General features: G+C 48.9%; 1 protein-coding gene across 2 annotated transcripts in view; it reads right to left on the bottom strand.

Annotated features, from left to right (window-relative positions):
• Nucleotides 1-16,066, bottom strand: part of pdlim5b (PDZ and LIM domain 5b) — a 77,397-nt gene extending 61,331 nt beyond the window's left edge. Inside the window, exons 1-2 of one of the 2 annotated variants that reach the window (XM_084457048.1) lie at nt 16,023-16,066; nt 8,500-8,605 (exon numbers count right to left, since the gene is read on the bottom strand). In XM_084457048.1, the coding sequence (XP_084313174.1) occupies nt 8,500-8,598 (99 nt within the window). In that variant the 5' untranslated portion in view covers nt 8,599-8,605; nt 16,023-16,066. Of the gene's footprint in view, nt 1-8,499; nt 8,606-9,233; nt 9,292-16,022 lie in introns of those variants that run through there. The other variant, XM_084457049.1, reaches the window with a different exon arrangement.
• Nucleotides 16,067-16,842: the final 776 nt, after the last annotated feature.

Genomic DNA, 16,842 nt, shown 5'->3' with positions numbered 1-16,842 from the left:
TGAAGCAGGCCAGCACCAGAGAGAGTCAAAGTCCAATCGCTCATTCAGTTAGCAGCTAGAAGATCTCCAGTGTGATGTGTGTGAATCCTGAGCTCTTATTGGCTGCCAGAATACAGCACAGACCCTATTTGTGCTGATGAGGCAGGCTGTCTGAGAATGACCTGGTCAGGATAGAGCCGCAGACGCAGCCAAGCTCAATTACATCTTAACGACAGCTTCGCTACATGTGATCCAACCAAAACTAAATCAATCATATTAGTCTACGGTGGTTCTAAACCATCAAAACCAAAAACCATAGGAACATTACAGTATGATACTAGATATGTATGCATGTGTACGTAGCCCTAAGGGATTCTACTGAATAACCTGTGGTTTCAGACTTGAATGGTGTTTTCTACCAAGTCTATCAATAGAGTGAGTCCAGCCACGAGGCAGTGATGACTGAAGTTTCCGTACGAGTGCCTTGTTATCAAGTGTTCCCACTGTAAATAATACAGGCTGCCAGAAGGCCACTGAAATGTTGCACTGACAGATCTGGACTCTTGACTCCATTTTTAGGAGCACATGTTTTGAATAATGAAGCAGAAACACGTCCTCTCAGTGTAATTAGACCACGCCCATCGAATAATGATCAACTATGTTGCCTGACGAGGTCCCACTTGGATGCAGCTTCTTTGAAAGGTTAAAGCTTCTTTGAAAGGTCAAAGCAGAAGAAGCACGCTGTCTCCTCTGAGTCTGATCACAGACAAGAGACAGGGGCTGGGAGGGTTCAGGGTTCAGGTTAGAGATGGACTGGGAGGGTTCAGGGTTCAGGGTAGAGATTGGCTGGGAGGGTTCAGGGTTCAGGGTAGAGATGGACTGGGAGGGTTCAGGGTTCAGGGTAGAGATGGACTGGGAGGGTTCAGGGTTCAGGGTAGAGATGGACTGGGAGGGTTCAGGGTTCAGGGTAGAGTGAGAGGAGATAATCCTCATGTTACCACCAGGCAGGCCACAGTGTGTTTGTGTTCATAAACAGTTGACCTCTAGCATTCCTCAGTGAGCGCTGGTGACAGGGAGAGGCGCTCCTGAGTGAACGGTCACTCCGTCAGGACTGCTGGACACCTGAGAAAGAAGCTCTAATGACCGTGTGCTCAGTCCACACTGCAAAATGAACTCCCAATACAGCCTCACAAAACCTCTCTCATACCAAGACACCACTGTCTAATCCTCCTTCAGATGTCAGAGTCAGCTGGTTAACAAAGAGTTAGTGGGAGGTCCAGTGTGTTGTCTGTGATCCTGATTGGAGGAGAGGTTTCAGGGGACGCCCCTTTCCTGCTCTGGGGAGGCGGGAGGAAGACAGCACTCTGAGGCAGTTAAAACAATCATCTCCAAACCAACCCGTCCACCGCAACACTTCCGGAGTTGACGTCCCAGAGTTGACGTCCCAGAGTTGACGTCCCAAAGTTGACGTCCCATCCCTCAGTCTGGGACTCAAAGGGACGGCCTGTCCCCCTCCTGCAGATTTAGGACCCAGGATGCATCAGTTTCCCAGCGCAGCTCCAAGAGAAACAGCGCTTGGTCTGCAGCCGGGGAGGCTGGCGGCGCTTTCTGACAGAATGGGATTTCCAGTCGTCCAGCGGACGAGGTAAAAGGCCCTCCCTGCCATCTGGACGCAGGGTTTGAAATATGACCGTCACGCCATGTGCTGAAGGGATGATATGAGTTTTATAAAAGGCACAACAGATCTTTCTGAGTCAGCCAGTAGGGCTCTTGGTGGAGTCATTGGCAAAACCAAGTTGCTGAAAAATATGGGGTTTGCAACATACACCAAACTCTATCAAGCATGTCCAGTGTTGGATTATGTGGCGGGAATCTGGGGTTTTAAGAATTACCTGGTAATAGAAACAATTCATAATAGAGCCATACGATACTATGCACAAGAGAGCTGTGTGAGTTGTGCGGTAGATTGGGTTGTGAGGATGTACCTAGTAATATGATGAAAGTTGACCTCAACATGGTGAAAGAAGTTGCATCTCTCAACAACAGCGAGAGTTGGATATGTGGATTACAAAGTCAGACGAAACTTCGTACATTCTGCAAAGTTAAAACTGAATTTGGAACAGAGAATTACTGTATGTGAAATATTATTTGCCAAAGAAAAAGAGGTCTTTGTGTGCACAACTCATCAGATCAGGTATTCTCCCCCTGCTGGGTGGGAACTAGTGAGGAGGACAGACTGTTACATATGGGACCTTAATGAAATAGAAAATGAAATGCATTTTATTTTTTACTGTACATTCTATCATGATTTAAGATTTCAGTTGTTTAACAAAGTTGAGTTACAGGAAATCCACCTTATGCAGGATAGAGACATGTTAGCCTGGTTGTTTAAACATAAAACACAAGCAGTTGCAGAGTTCGTCGAGAAAGCCTGGGGTAAAAGAAAGTTGGTAATGTACCGTTGAGTGTTTGGAGTTTGTCTCTTTTTTGCCTGTTCGTTTCTTAGTTTTTGTTTTTGTTTTTCTTCCTTTGTCTTGTCAAACACTGTCTCCGTTTTTGTCTTGTTTTATTATGGAAGTTGATATGTTATATTTTGGTGTCATAATTCCTATGTGGGATGGGCCACAGTGGCTTGACACGAAAATAAACAATTCATTCATTCATTCGATATGTCACAGGAATGCCACTAAAGCACTGAAGCACTGGCGTGGAAATGTGACCTGGACACGCTGCTTCGGTCAGCCGTCGCAGGTGATGTGAACATGTCTGTCTCATCCTATGAGGCAGACTCTTACAGCCTGCCCAAAACACCACCGTATGAGACGCCAAAACTCACAAATACACCTCGCAAAAACGGCCAAAATACATCTTTCACAGTGGCTGCGCCTGGTGATGTGGCTGGTGTTCGTGGCCCAGTAAGGCGGGCTTTGACATGAACACACTGTGGATACTGTGGCGCTGAACTTTATCTTGCGGAGAGAAAAAACATATCGGAGCTCACACCCTAAATCACACTTGTTTTGACTCCAAGCATATGAACTGTGTTGCTGTAATGTGGGTGCCAGCAGCAAATAAAACACGTTGTGTCTTGTTGCTCTGCTACATTCTACTTCCCGCTCACTATAACTAATAGAGAGATAGATTTGCAAAGTCTTTTTTTGGGGTCTCTATTCAGTGCCAGCCTTCTAAACGCTCTGTGCCAAGACTGACTTGGTTTGTCTTGGAGGCTTTAGAAAGATTCCATTCTAAAATGAAGCATAATTCAAAAAAGGATTTCTTTCTAAATGTGTGGTTGTCAGAAAGCTCTGGAACACGTATTCTCTGTCATTCACTCCTGTCCATCCCCTCCAAAACACACAAATCGCCACAGTTCAAAAAAACACCTCGAGACTGTGGCCATTTCTTTTGAAGCTGGCATAACAGGAAATGACAGTACTACTGTACAACTGTGCCAGCGAAGCAGACAGTTGGCCTTGGTTTGTCCGGTAAATTTGCACATTCATAAGGTAACTGCTTAATTACATGTCCTGTAATCCCTCATTCGCTGCACTCAATCATGGTCTCTTCCAGGAAGTCTCAGACGGGCAGATGAACCACGTGAGACATTTCAGAGAGGTGGAGTCATCGTCCAGCCTGCTCCTCCTCTGGTTCCCTTCACCATGAAGCTCTCCGCCAGACCGTCCATCCCTCCTTCCATCCATCCATCCATCCGTGCTCGAATCCCTCTCTCTCTCTCCCTCCCTCTCTGCCGTTGAGAGAAGGCCATGACAACCCCCTCTCTCCCGCTGAGTGTCCCAGCTGCTGGCCAGTAGAAATGTGCTGAGTATAAATAACGTCCTCTGCCAGGGAGAGACTTTCTCTCCCAGAAGGCCGAGCGGTGCCCTGTTCTGGAACCCTAGTACATCAAAAAGTGAGATGTCGGTGCCCTTCCACACGCCCCTCCTTTGCAAACCCTGGGCAGAAGGCCCCCCGCACACGCACACGCACACGCACACACACTTCACATGGGACAGGAACTACTTTACACCACTCCAAATACCTGGAGAGGTCAGCACTCAGCATGCCTGTGCACACGGCCCAGTGTGGACGTAAACAGAGCAGCGTGTTGATGGGCCCCCCAGACCCCTGTAAAACGCCCCTGTAAAGGATAAGCCTATTAATACCCTACAAGGAGCAGCCCTGTCCAGGACACACTCCAGGGTCCCTCACACACACCTCTCAATCTACATCTCATCTAGACACGTCCTCTGATACGCTGGGACCACCCTGGCCCAGGACTTCACAAACTCTAATGCAACTGACTAAATAACACAATACTTATACTTGGAGCACAGCGTGTGTGTGTGTGTGTGTGGGGGGGGGGGGTTGGAGCGGGGCAGGGCTAGTAGGTGGTGTACTGCTGAGCCCCCCTGAGTAGAACGGTGTGTTTTTCCATCCTGGTCTCTCTCCTGCTGCTCTCTCCTGACGTGCAGATGGACAGTGTGTTCTGTACAAACCCTCCTCTGGGCCTGCTGTCAACTGCGTTGGACCCGGCCACACACACACACACACACACTGAAGGAAGGGTGTGTGCATCTTTGTGTGTGTGTGTGTGTGTGTGTGTGTACAATACATATGGTTGAAGGACATGGGTGAAAACAAAGCCATCTACTGTGATATGTGTGTGTGTGTGTGTGTGTGTGTGTGTGTGTGTGTGTGTGTGTGTGTGTGTGTGTGTGTGTGTGTGTGTGTGTGTGTGTGTGTGTGTGTGTGTGTGGGCCTCCACCAGCCTGTGATTATGGTCTTTCTGTAATGACTCTGTTTATCCCACCGGTTCGGATCGGTGTGGATCTGAGCCAGACCATGCAGAGCACACGCTACGCCACTCTCCCATAATGCCCTGCAGGCCCTGGCATGCGCTCCTCGGGAACGGAAGTTAGGAGATTTGACTTCTGAAGGCAATTCCTCAGATCACATTTAGTTTCACCGCTTGAGAAGAACTATTACTTGACCTCATTAGCTGTCAACAAATCTTTTATTTGACCATCTCCTGAATGGTTTGTAGCTGTTTAGCTGCTCAATTCTACCGTGCGGTCCAGGCAGCCACTAGTTTGCATCGCGAGGTTGCAGGATACGGCTGGACCGTGCCCAGAGTTTGAACACCATGCTGCCAAACCACTAAGCTCAAACCTCACAGTTTGCATACTAGTGATTATCAATCTTGGGTCCAATATCACAGTTGGACACACAAAGTCTCACAGGATTTATCTGGGTTTGATTTATCTGGGTTTGATTTATCTGGGTTTGATTTATTGAAAATGTGCGGTAACCCTCTGTGTGCTCCTCCCGTCCCGAGGGAAGAAAAGAACCTCCTTCACTAAAATAAAACTACAATAAAGCAGCTTTGTTAAATTATAAACCACAAATCTATTTTGCATGAAAATCTGTCATTCATCACAAACTTTGTGAATATCTGGACACCACTTACTATTACAAAACACAATAGGAATAAAATAAGACACAAAATAAAAGTGTTGGAACAACAGGAAGGGGCCGGTGTGGGGGTCTCCCAGCGCCCCTGGCAGGAACCCTGTCTCTAGTCCCCTGGAGGCCGAGCTAGGGGTCTCCAAATCCCCCCCATAGAGAATGAATGGCAGTCCCAGCTGAATGGGTTTCAGTGGGGGGGTGGGTCTGTGCCTGTAACTGTCTGTCCGTCTGTCTCGTCCGTCTGTCTGTCTGTCTGTCTGTCTGTCTGTCTGTCTGTCTGTCTGTCTGGTCTGTCTGTCTGTCTGGTCTGTCTGTCTGTCTGTTTGTCTAAATTCCCTGTTGTGGGCGTGGCCCATGCATACTTGATATTCATGTCATGCAAACATAATTATTCAGTAATCATCATTCTAAAGTCTACATAAAGCACATCCACATATTCTGTTCTCTGAGCAACACTGAACAGGAAGAGCAGAGCGCAGCTAAACCACATGAGCCTCTCTCCCTCGTCCTCGTCCTCATGCTGTGTTTTATACCCTCTCTCCCTCGTCCTCATCCTCGTCCTCATGCTGTGTTTTATACCCTCTCTCCCTCGTCCTCGTCCTCATGCTGTGTTTTATACCCTCTCTCCCTCGTCCTCGTCCTCATGCAGTGTTTTATACCCTCGCTCCCTCGTCCTCGTCCTCATGCTGTGTTTTATACCCTCTCTCCCTCGTCCTCGTCCTCATGCTGTGTTTTATACCCTCTCTCCCTCGTCCTCGTCCTCATGCTGTGTTTTATACCCTCTCGTCCTCGTCCTCGTCCTCACGCTGTGTTTTATACCCCCTCTCCCTCGTCCTCGGCCTCATGCTGTGTTTTATACCCTCTCTGTGTTCCGACCACTGGGACAAAAGCAAACAAACTGCGGGTGTAACTTTCAGATTCCACTTTCATAACAGGAAGCTATGAAAAGGCGTCACGCTGCAAACCCAATAACTCCCATGGAGCCACAATCAAAGCAAACAGGCGGGACAGAACTGGCTACACCAGGACTGCTTTCTCAGCAGCCTCATCTGAAACACACCAGCAGTGATACATCTAGCTGTAGGAACGACCAACTCTGAGTCCTTCCCGGGAGAGAGTGGTTATGAATGTCGATCAAACGGAGAATATGGAGCCATGTGGCAGGACTATCCTTCACAGGACCGGGCCCAGCAGCGCCCGGGGCCAGAACCCAGGCTGGATTTATGGGTCCCTAGCTCCAAAATAGTTTCAGGACCTCTGGTTCTCCACAGCGCTGTGCAGAGAGGGGCTGTTCAAGGGAGGGTTCCCTCACAGGCCTCTGACAGATCCATCCTTTCTCCCTGACTAGACGGACCGCCCCACTGTGTCCAGGCCCTGACCCAAGCCTCCAGGCCCTGACCCCAGCCTCCACCCCCAGCCCCCTGCCTCCATGCCCCAGCCCCTAGCCTCCAGGCCCTGACCCCCAGCCTCCAGGCCAAGGCCCCAGCCTCCAGGCCCTGACCCCAGCCTCCATGCCCCAGCCCCTAGCCCTGACCGCAGCCTCCAGCCCTGACCCCAGCCTCCAGCCCTGACCCCAGCCTCCAGCCTCCAGGCCCTGACCCCAGCCTCCAGCCCTGACCCCAGCCCCCAGCCTCCAGGCCCTGACCCCAGCCTTCAGCCCTGACCCCAGCCCCCAGCCTCCAGCCCTGACCCCAGCCTCCAGCCTCCAGGCCCTGACCCCAGCCTCCAGGCCAAGGCCCCAGCCTCCAGCCCTGACCCTAGCCTCCAGGCCCTGACTCCAGCCTCCAGGCCCTGACCCCAGCCTCCAGGCCAAGGCCCCAGCCTCCAGCCCTGACCCTAGCCTCCAGGCCCTGACCCCAGCCTCCAGGCCCTGACCCCAGCCTCCAGGCCCCAGCCCCTAGCCCTGACCCCAGCCTCCAGGCCCTGACCCCAGCACCCGGGCCTCAGCTAGGAGCCCAGGTCTAGAGAACCGAGAGACGCAGCACTCTCTCCCAGGTGTTCTCTCTCCCAGGTGTTCTCTCTCCCAGGTGTTCTCTCTCCCAGGTGTTCTCTCTCCCAGGTGTTCTCTCTCCCAGGTATTCTCTCTCCCAGGTATTCTCTCTCCCAGGGGTTCTCTCTCCCAGGTCTCTCCCAGGTGTTCTCTCTCCCAGGTGTTCTCTCTCCCAGGTGTTCTCTCTCCCAGGTGTTGTCTCTTCCAGGTATACTCTCTCCCAGGTATACTCTCTCCCAGGTGTTCTCTCTCCCAGGTGTTCTCTCTCCCAGGTGTTCTCTCTCCCAGGTGTTCTCTCTCCCAGGTATTCTCTCTCCCAGGTATACTCTCTCCCAGGTGTTCTCTCTCCCAGGTGTTCTCTCTCCCAGGTGTTCTCTCTCCCAGGTGTTCTCACTCCCAGGTGTTCTCTCTCCCAGGTGTTCTCTCTCCCAGGTATTCTCTCTCCCAGGGGTTCTCTCTCCCAGGTCTCTCCCAGGTGTTCTCTCTCCCAGGTATTCTCTCTCTCAGGTATTCTCTCTCCCAGGTATACTCTCTCCCAGGTATTCTCTCTCCCAGGTATATGGACCAAAATAACATCACATGTGAACTTGGCAGCGCGTCCAGTCAGCCTGTATCTGGTCTGCAGAGAAATACTGGAAATACTGGACACACCAGCAGCTCTGTGAATATGAGAATACTGACCATGGTTCTTGGCTGAGCAGGATTGCATGAGAGCCACAGAGTCGGAAGCAGCCAGATAAAGACAGGGGGGGGGGGGTTGTGGGGTGAGTGATCTGTCAGGGTAGGTTGAGAGGGGGGGGTGACGGGGGGTGATCTGTCAGGGTGGGGGGGGGGGGGGGTGAGAGCCGTGGTGAGTGGCGCCCAGGCGGTCGATGGCGCGGGCGCTCTCAAGCGCTCTCAACACCCCCCCCCCCCCCCACAGAGGGCATGGTGAGCATGACTGGCATTCCTGCGAGGTGAGAGTCACAGAGTTCACAGGACGTGTGTGTGTTTGTGTGTGCGTGTGTGTGTGTGCGTGTGTGTGTGTGTGTGCGTGCGTGCATGCGTGTGTGTGTGTGACTCACCCGGGAGATGGTGAGGGGCAGGCAGAAGTCCTTCCCCCCCTGCAGTCTGAAGCCCCAGGGGGCGGGGCCTACGAGGGACACGCTGTAGCTGCTGCTCATGATTGGCCTGAGAAACAAACGGAAAAATCACAACCACGTCAGACATGCCTGAGACATACAGGGATACCGATATCAAACAGCAGGAATAGAAAAAACAGGCAAACTCTATGGGAAAAGATTAATTAAAACAAACAAAAGACTTGCAACGTTCCCTGAAAAACCCAGCTGTTTCCATGGTCACGTGGTAGGCCCGTTTTGATCTCTTATAACTGTGTTGTTATTGGTTCAGTGAATCGCTTTTTGAATGGCACCATATGGTGATATAAATCTAATCCAAGTCAAATCCAGACGTTGCCATCTCAGCCCTGGGCTCTCTGAGCTCTGCAGTCAGACAGACAGTAGATCAGTCTCGCTATTTGGATGCAGTTCTTTCATCTGTTGACCTGACAGCTTGAGCAGAATCAACATTGAAATTCTGGGAAGTCCAGGTACTGCATATTTGTCAATGACAGACAGACAGACTTACTAAGCCTTTGTGTCTGTCAGTGGGAAGATTTGCAACACAAAATACTTATGTTCATCCGTGACCACACTCGAGCAACCTCAATAATGCAACACTGTGCCTGATGAAATCAGCCCCCTGTAAAAACACTCTTTTGAAATGAACAAACGATTAGCAGCATGAGTAGTTTTACCCGTCAGATGTATAATTCCGACCGAGCTCAAACACACTAAACACACTGAGACAATATCCTGAGCTGTTGAAAACTCTTGTCAGTTGAACAACCAAGCCTTGCCTATTTATACAGCCAGGAGAGGAGGGAGGTGGGTCAGTGAGAGAGAGAATGGGAGAGGTAGAGTGAGAGAGAGATAGAGAGAGAGAGAGAGGGAGAGAGAGAGAGGGAGAGAGAGAGAGAGAGGGAGAGAGAGAGAGAGTGAGAGAGAGACACAGAGAGTCAGTAGAGCTCGTATGTGATGTAGGTATGAGCATAGCATGCAGCCACGTGTTTTAACGCCGTAGTAAACGGGACTGCGCTAGATTAGAGACTAGTATCCCTGAGCTGTCTGTCATCATGGCCGCCTGGTACGGCCTTGAACCGGGAGCATTACATAACTCCTGTCTGCTTTTCACTCACTCACCAGCGTCTCTGTGACTTTATCCAACTCTCCTGCCTATCAGGGTCTCTTCTCCTGAGGAACAGCCCCAGGGAAATGCTCCATGATGTCCCACCCAGCAGAGCACCAGAACCAGCCCAGCGGACCAGGAGGTCAGAGGTCAGCTGACCTGGGGTCCATGTCCAGTCTACTCATAAAGGATTGTTAGGGAGAGGACCCACCCAGCAGTGCCCTGGGGGCCAGGATGGGTTAAAGGTTAGAGGTCGGCGCTGTCTGCTCAGATCCAGAAAAGCTGGTTCGTGGCTGGCCTCAGGTGGGTCCATATTAGTTTAGCGATACCAGGCATCTCTGCCTTCCAAGCTTCTGGAGAGTTCTACAATCGTTAGAACACCGGCGAGAATGGCCAGTAACGCTAATGCCTACTGCTTTGGATTGGTTCACACCTGAACCAGCTATGCCCCAAAGACTTTGGGTTGGTTCACACCTGAACCAGCTATGCCCCAAAGACTTTGGATTGGTTCACACCTGAACCAGCTATGCCCCAAAGACTTTGGATTGGTTCACACCTGAACCAGCTATGCCCCAAAGACTTTGGATTGGTTCACACCTGAACCAGCTATGCCCCAAATACTTTAGATTGGTTCACACCTGAACCAGCTATGCCCCAAAGACTTTGGATTGGTTCACACCTGGACCAGCTATGCCCCAAAGACTTTGGATTGGTTCACACCTGAACCAGCTATGCCCTAAAGACTTTGGATTGGTTCACACCTGAACCAGCTATGCCCCAAAGACTTTGGATTGGTTCACACCTGAACCAGCTATGCCCCAAAGACTTTGGATTGGTTCACACCTGAACCAGCTATGCCCTAAAGACTTTAGATTGGTTCACACCTGAACCAGCTATGCCCCAAAGACTTTGGATTGGTTCACACCTGAACCAGCTATGCCCCAAAGACTTTGGATTGGTTCACACCTGGACAAGCTACGCTATAGTCGAAGGTAAACTCCTCCAGAGTCCCTGTCTATTGTGTTAGTGCCATTTGTTTAATTGTGTAAACCAGCTTTCACTATATGAATAATCTCCATTTCCATCCATGTAATTTAGATGATGACATTCAGAGTCAGGCTGGTGGTAGTCAGTCTGAAAAAATACTGATTTGTTTATGTCAGTTTTATTTTTAGTTCAAGGTGAATACACCAAAAAAACAGCACTGTAATTGGCATGTTCAAAGTAGTACATATAAAAGAAAATGAATGTTAATAAACCTGTTTGTACTCTTTTTTGCCCAATGAGAATCGATAAGAGAATCGATAAGGAATCTGATCGATAAGCAGAATCGAAAATGGAATCGGAATCGCTAAAATCTCCCAGGTATTTTCTCTCCCAGGTATACGGACCAAAATAACATCACATGTGAACTTGGCAGTGCGTCCAGTCAGCCTGTATCTGGTCTGCAGATAAATACTGGGAATACTGGACACACCAGCAGCTCTGTGAATATGAGAATACTGACCATGGTTCTTGGCTGAGCAGGATTGCATGAGAGCCACAGAGTCGGAAGCAGCCAGATAAAGACAAGGGGGGGGGGGGGTTGTGGGGTGATTAATCTGTCAGGGTGGGTTTTGGGTTGAAAGGAGGGGGGGTGATCTGTCAGGGTGGGTTTTGGGTTGAGAGGAGGGGGGGTGACAGGGGGTGATCTGTCAGGGTGGGTTTTGGGTTGAGAGGAGGGGGGGGTGACAGGGGGGTGATCTGTCAGGGTGGGTTTTGGGTTGAGAGGAGGGGGGGTGATGGGGGGTGATCTGTCAGGGTGGGGGGGGGGGGGTGAGAGCCGTGGTGATCAATTCCCATCCCTATACCTGGACAAGCTATGCCCCAAAGACTTTGGATTGCTTCTGCAACGCAGGCAACTCCCTTGGATTTGTTCTGCAATGCTGATTTTTTTACTCTAAAATTGTTTCCACCTACTTTAAGTGACACAATCTGAATGAAAGCCCTCAGTCTCTAGTTGGGCAAAGCGTTTAGAGACTGCCTGGAGAGTCTATGTAGGTCCATGTAGGCTAGCCCTTTGGACACGCAAATGTTGCATCTCACTTTACCGAGAACCTAGTCTAAGCCTTGTCATTGGTTTATTAATTATTACAAACCAATCAGTGGAGAGGGAGGATTTCCCCGGCCCAATCAGATTTGATCCAGACTATGTGAAACAACAACAGCCTAGCAACTGCTCTATCCAAGACGATTGTTATTGGTTTAGGAAATACAGTGTTTTTTTCCCCATATCTGGGAGTGGTAATGAGTGCAGCCAGACCTTTCTCCAGAGCTGGCACAGCGTAAACCAAGTGTTAAGATCTGGTCTGAGGTCTGGCTCTACAAGACTGCCTAGAGCTTCACCTCTGAGTCTGACCTGCTTTGCTGTGTTTGAACCTTGAGCCCTGACACAGTTTCCCTTCCCAGGAAGTCGTGAGTTGTAAATCAGTCTTGTTCTTATGTAATAGGCCTGTGAGTGGACTGGCTCTCCATAATAATGACAACAGCGTGCTGTTGGTATCATTGTAACATAAAAAGCGTTGACTTTCACTTTAAGCGTCTCTTGTTTTTCTTTTGCGTTTCCTGTTCTCATATCCTGTGCGTGAGGGCAGGGCATCACACCTCACTGACTACACACACACACACACACACACACACACACACACACACGCACACACACACACACACACACACACACACGCACACACCCGAGAGACGCTGACCCGGGGGTGAGACCACGGACCACCCAGCCCAACACACACTAAACAGGAGGTGAATTGAAAAGGTGATTCTTCATTCCTTCTTTTTACAGAAAGCCATAAAGGCTGATATTGTGATAACACAGACAAGACAGCACAGTAGAATCAGCTTGATTATCCTGTATAGGCTTTAGAGCAGGTGAGTCATACGGTGTGTAGGGACTGAGTGTGTAGAGACTGAGTGTGTATAGGGACTGAGTGTGTAGGGACTGAGTGTGTAGCGACTGAGTGTGTAGGGACTGAGTGTGTAGGGACTGAGTGTGTAGGGACTGAGTGTGTAAGGACTGAGCGTGTAGGGACTGAGTGTGTAGGGACTGAGTGTGTAGGGACTGAGTGTGTAGGGAGTGAGTGTGTAGGGACTGAGCGTGTAGGGACTGAGTGTATAGGGACTGAGTGTATAGGGACTGAGTGTGTAGGGACTGAGTGTGTAGGGACTGAGCGTGTAGCGATGTGCGCGAGGCCGAACCCTTAGAGACTGAGTCTCTAGTGAGTCATGACGAGGCGGTGAGTCTCCTGGCAGACCGTCCCCCAGGTCTGGGGACGTAGCCGCTGACGAGGCCCTCGCCGTGCGGTGGAAGACCGGCAGGGTCCAGCCTGAGACGGAGGTGCGCCCAACACTGGCCACTTGTTAGAACTCGACCCCACGACCGCTGCCAAGTCAACACCCTCCCTCGCCAGGACCTGCCATGTTTCTCAACCACTTGGCAGGCGTTTACTGTAAAGTCTGACGCAGGGTGAGTGTGTGTGTGTGTGTGTGTGTGTGTCCTGCACAGTGTTTCATGAATGAAAACGGCAAACAAACAGACAATAGCAGGAATCACACAGAAAAAAACATGTATGCACTGGTGAATTTCACTGGTTTTGACATCGCCTATTATGGACTGCTTTTCCATTGAAATGAGCTAACGTTCCATTGAAAAACAAGCAGATCTTTGTGAGTCAAGAGTCCAGACAGGATACAGAAGTGTGCTACAGAACCAGAGGTCCAAACTCACACTCTACTGTAGTTTAGTGTCCTGGAATAACTGGACTTTCTGAGAGACTCATAAAAAACCTGACTGGTAAACAGAGAAAGCAAAGGCCCTCTCCCTCTGCTCTATGTGTGTGTGTGTGTGTGTGTGTGTGTGTGTGTGTGTGTGTGTGTGTGTGTGTGTGTGTGTGTGTGTGTGTGTGTGTGTGTGTGTGTGTGTGTGTGTGTGTGCATGTCCCCTCCGTCATCTAGTACATTTCTCTAACCATAGACATGACCTCTGCTCTGGCTGTCAGACCCTGTTGACGTTGACACAGAAACACAACCTCTGAGACCTACGAAGGCCTGTCCCTCACAATCAGCTCCATGAGAGAGGAGATACTGGCCAAGTACACAGATGACAAAACACAGACTATGGAGCTTCACGTCAATCTGCTTGTGTGTCCAGAATAATATTGCTATGGGCCCTTTTTGAATGTAAATTGCTGTTTGCCTAGTTAGCATAGTTGCCTGGGCCATCAGTAAACACAGTTAAAGATAACAGGCTGAGGCTGACATGGACGATGATTCACCGCGTTTCACAACAGCTCGTTACTACGCAGTCACTCCTGGAAACTAGAAGCCATTTAAGGCAGGGGTGCACTCATTCCTCTCTGAACGGGAGAGAAGACGTTCTGCTGGAGACGATTTCATGAGTAATAATCCTGCCTTGTCATCCTGTAACAGGAGGGTCATCATTACGTGCTGTAAGTCATGCTGCCATCGTGGGGACACAGACACAGCTGCTGCTGCCTGTCACCTGACCGCCGCTAGCGCCAAGCCCCGCCCCCAGGCAGAGAGCGCTACGTGCCCACTGGCTGTCACCTGGTCCTCACACCTGGAACAGGCGTGGCAGACAGGCTCTTCAACAGAGTGATAGGCTAGTGATTCACTAGGGAGAGAGAAGAGGGAGGGGGTGCACACACACACACACACGCGCACGCACGCACACACCTGGGAAGCACACCACATCTCCTATGACCCATTATTGCTCAAACACACACACACACACACACACACACGCACATACACACCAACACCACGTTTGAAGGTTCTAATGAGACACTCATTATTATTGAAGGAGTAGTAAAGGGAAAATCATGTTTAGCCCTGTTTTAAGGTTACTTATGATCATATACAATGGTTCAGATCAAAAAGTTGACAAAACTAGCACTTTTGAGAAAGTTTGATAATTGCTCTACCACCGTTTAGGTCATACAATGGATGTGGGTGGGCACCTTGAAAAATCATTCAAAAACATGTTAAACTCTCAATTTCAAAGACAAGAAACTCACAGGACCAACGCTACTATGTTATGACTGACTATCATGTTCATTATATCTGCAAGTTACAGTACATGGAGATTAACCAAGTAAAAATACTTGAAACTGGTCCAAATAGAAACTTTGGCGGTTCACTTAACTTTGCTGATCCCAGATCTTAGAATGTACAAATCTCTGAGTCATGAAGCAAATGTTTCATTTTGCATATCTCAGCATAGGTCATGATTGCAAGTTCAGTTCCCTAATTTTTTCTAGGCAAGGCACAAACTAAGCAAATGACGTTCTGAAGGCTATTTAACATCAAAAGACCTTGAGCTCATTTCCAAGGCTTAGGACATGACTATCCCCCAACGTGTTGAAGAACAGCCGTTTATCCACTCAGAGAAATACAAGAGAGGCTCTCAGAATACAAGTACATAATTACTTTGTCAAAAACAAATGTCAGATAAACATGAGTCAGATTCCTTCATCTGTTCATTCTACAACAGAGGCCCTTGGAGTGAATCAGGTGGAGATCTGCTCCACGCTATCAATGTTACACTTGGGTATAATCAAACCTCCATCAAACATTAACTACTGAAGCCTATCAAACCATTACTGAAGAATCTTTTTTGATATAGATCTTGTAACTATGTTTTATGCAGTTGCAATAACACAAGCTTGGGGTGAATCTTGTCTGTCTCAGTATCTCAGAACAATATCAAACAAATGTGCTCACGCCTGTCCTCCAACTCTGCCCTAATGCTATCATGGGCATGATTAAGCCCTCCTCTCGCTGTGTTCTCACAGATCCCGACATGTTGCATGGCCCTCATCCAGTCCTCCTTGAACACTGTTCTGCTTTAGCAGCTGCCCCACATCCAACCATGCATGTGAATACTATAGGAAAGTTCAGTGAAAGTCAGCTTTGAACTCAGACAATAAGTGGGTTGTTCTGATTGTAACACAGTTGTTATAACGCTGTAAGGATATTTGAGATGGTCTGCAATGTATAATTATCAGCAAAAGATCCATTAAAACAAGACAACTTCTAAGACTTGATATTAGAGGCTATGTCTTACAATACAAGTAGCCTAAGAACTAACGTTAGGGTAGCCTATCATACGTTCCAGTAGGTGAGTGGGTGTGACAGCAATCGCCACTTGCTCAAAGGCACAACTTTTTAATTTCTTTAACATTTATAGATAGGCTATAAAACTCTGCCTACAGTTCCATTTACGACAGTTCCCACCTGAAAACACACCTCCGCCTATTCCGAGAGAAGATAGAGCCCTTTCTCCACTCACCTTGCTGAGGAAAGTCGGCTCTGTCGAGATCGAGGGGCGCGTGTGACTCGTACCGCAGTTTAGGTCTACTGAACCGAGCGGAACGAGACTTCCGCATCAGCCCTCGTCTGGCCGGTAGGAGGGGAATCCCGATTGAATTCTCGTCACTACACCGGTGAGAAATACCGGAGAAACCATAAAATATAGGCCTATTCATATTCATTTAATATTAATGTAAGTCACGGTGGTTTGATATGTAGGCCATGTGGACCTATGGAATTATTGTTTCAATTCTGTGAAAAGGGGAGGGGAAATTACAGATATTTTGGCCTTAAACTGTGTGTGAAAGACGGAAGCAGCTTGAATAGGTAGGCCTACACTAGCCTACTGTGGAGGAATATATCATGAATTGGTTCTTATTTTGAGTAGGCCTAGGCTCCTACATTCTTAAGTAGGCCTACACTGATAGCCTAACAGGTGAGGTAGCCTACGTGCCTACATATTTGACTTGCAAAGAGAACAGATGAGTTGTTTACATTAAATATATATATATATATATTACTAGTGTAGATGATGGCAATGTGAAGATATTTCTGACTGAAACATTCAGAGTGCTATAGGCAATTGGCCTACTCCTTAAGGGGAGTGCAGCAGCAGGCTACCTGCTACGTCAGTCAGTGACTGTGCATCAGTTGACCAGAATAATGTCATGTTTTCCGTTGAATGCTTGCCTCACCACAATAGACACAGTTTAAGAAAAAGAAAACGCACACTGTTGTCTTGGAGAGGTGCAGGTGACGGGTGAAATACCCTGGATGAACGAATGAATCAGCACACTCAA

The sequence above is a fragment of the Borostomias antarcticus genome (genome assembly GCF_949987555.1).
Source record: "Borostomias antarcticus genome assembly, chromosome: 2".
In the NCBI taxonomy this organism is placed as follows: Eukaryota; Metazoa; Chordata; class Actinopteri; order Stomiiformes; family Stomiidae; genus Borostomias; species Borostomias antarcticus.
The sequence above is the reverse complement of the archived record's forward strand: the minus strand, read 5'-3'. Positions and strand labels throughout refer to the sequence as shown.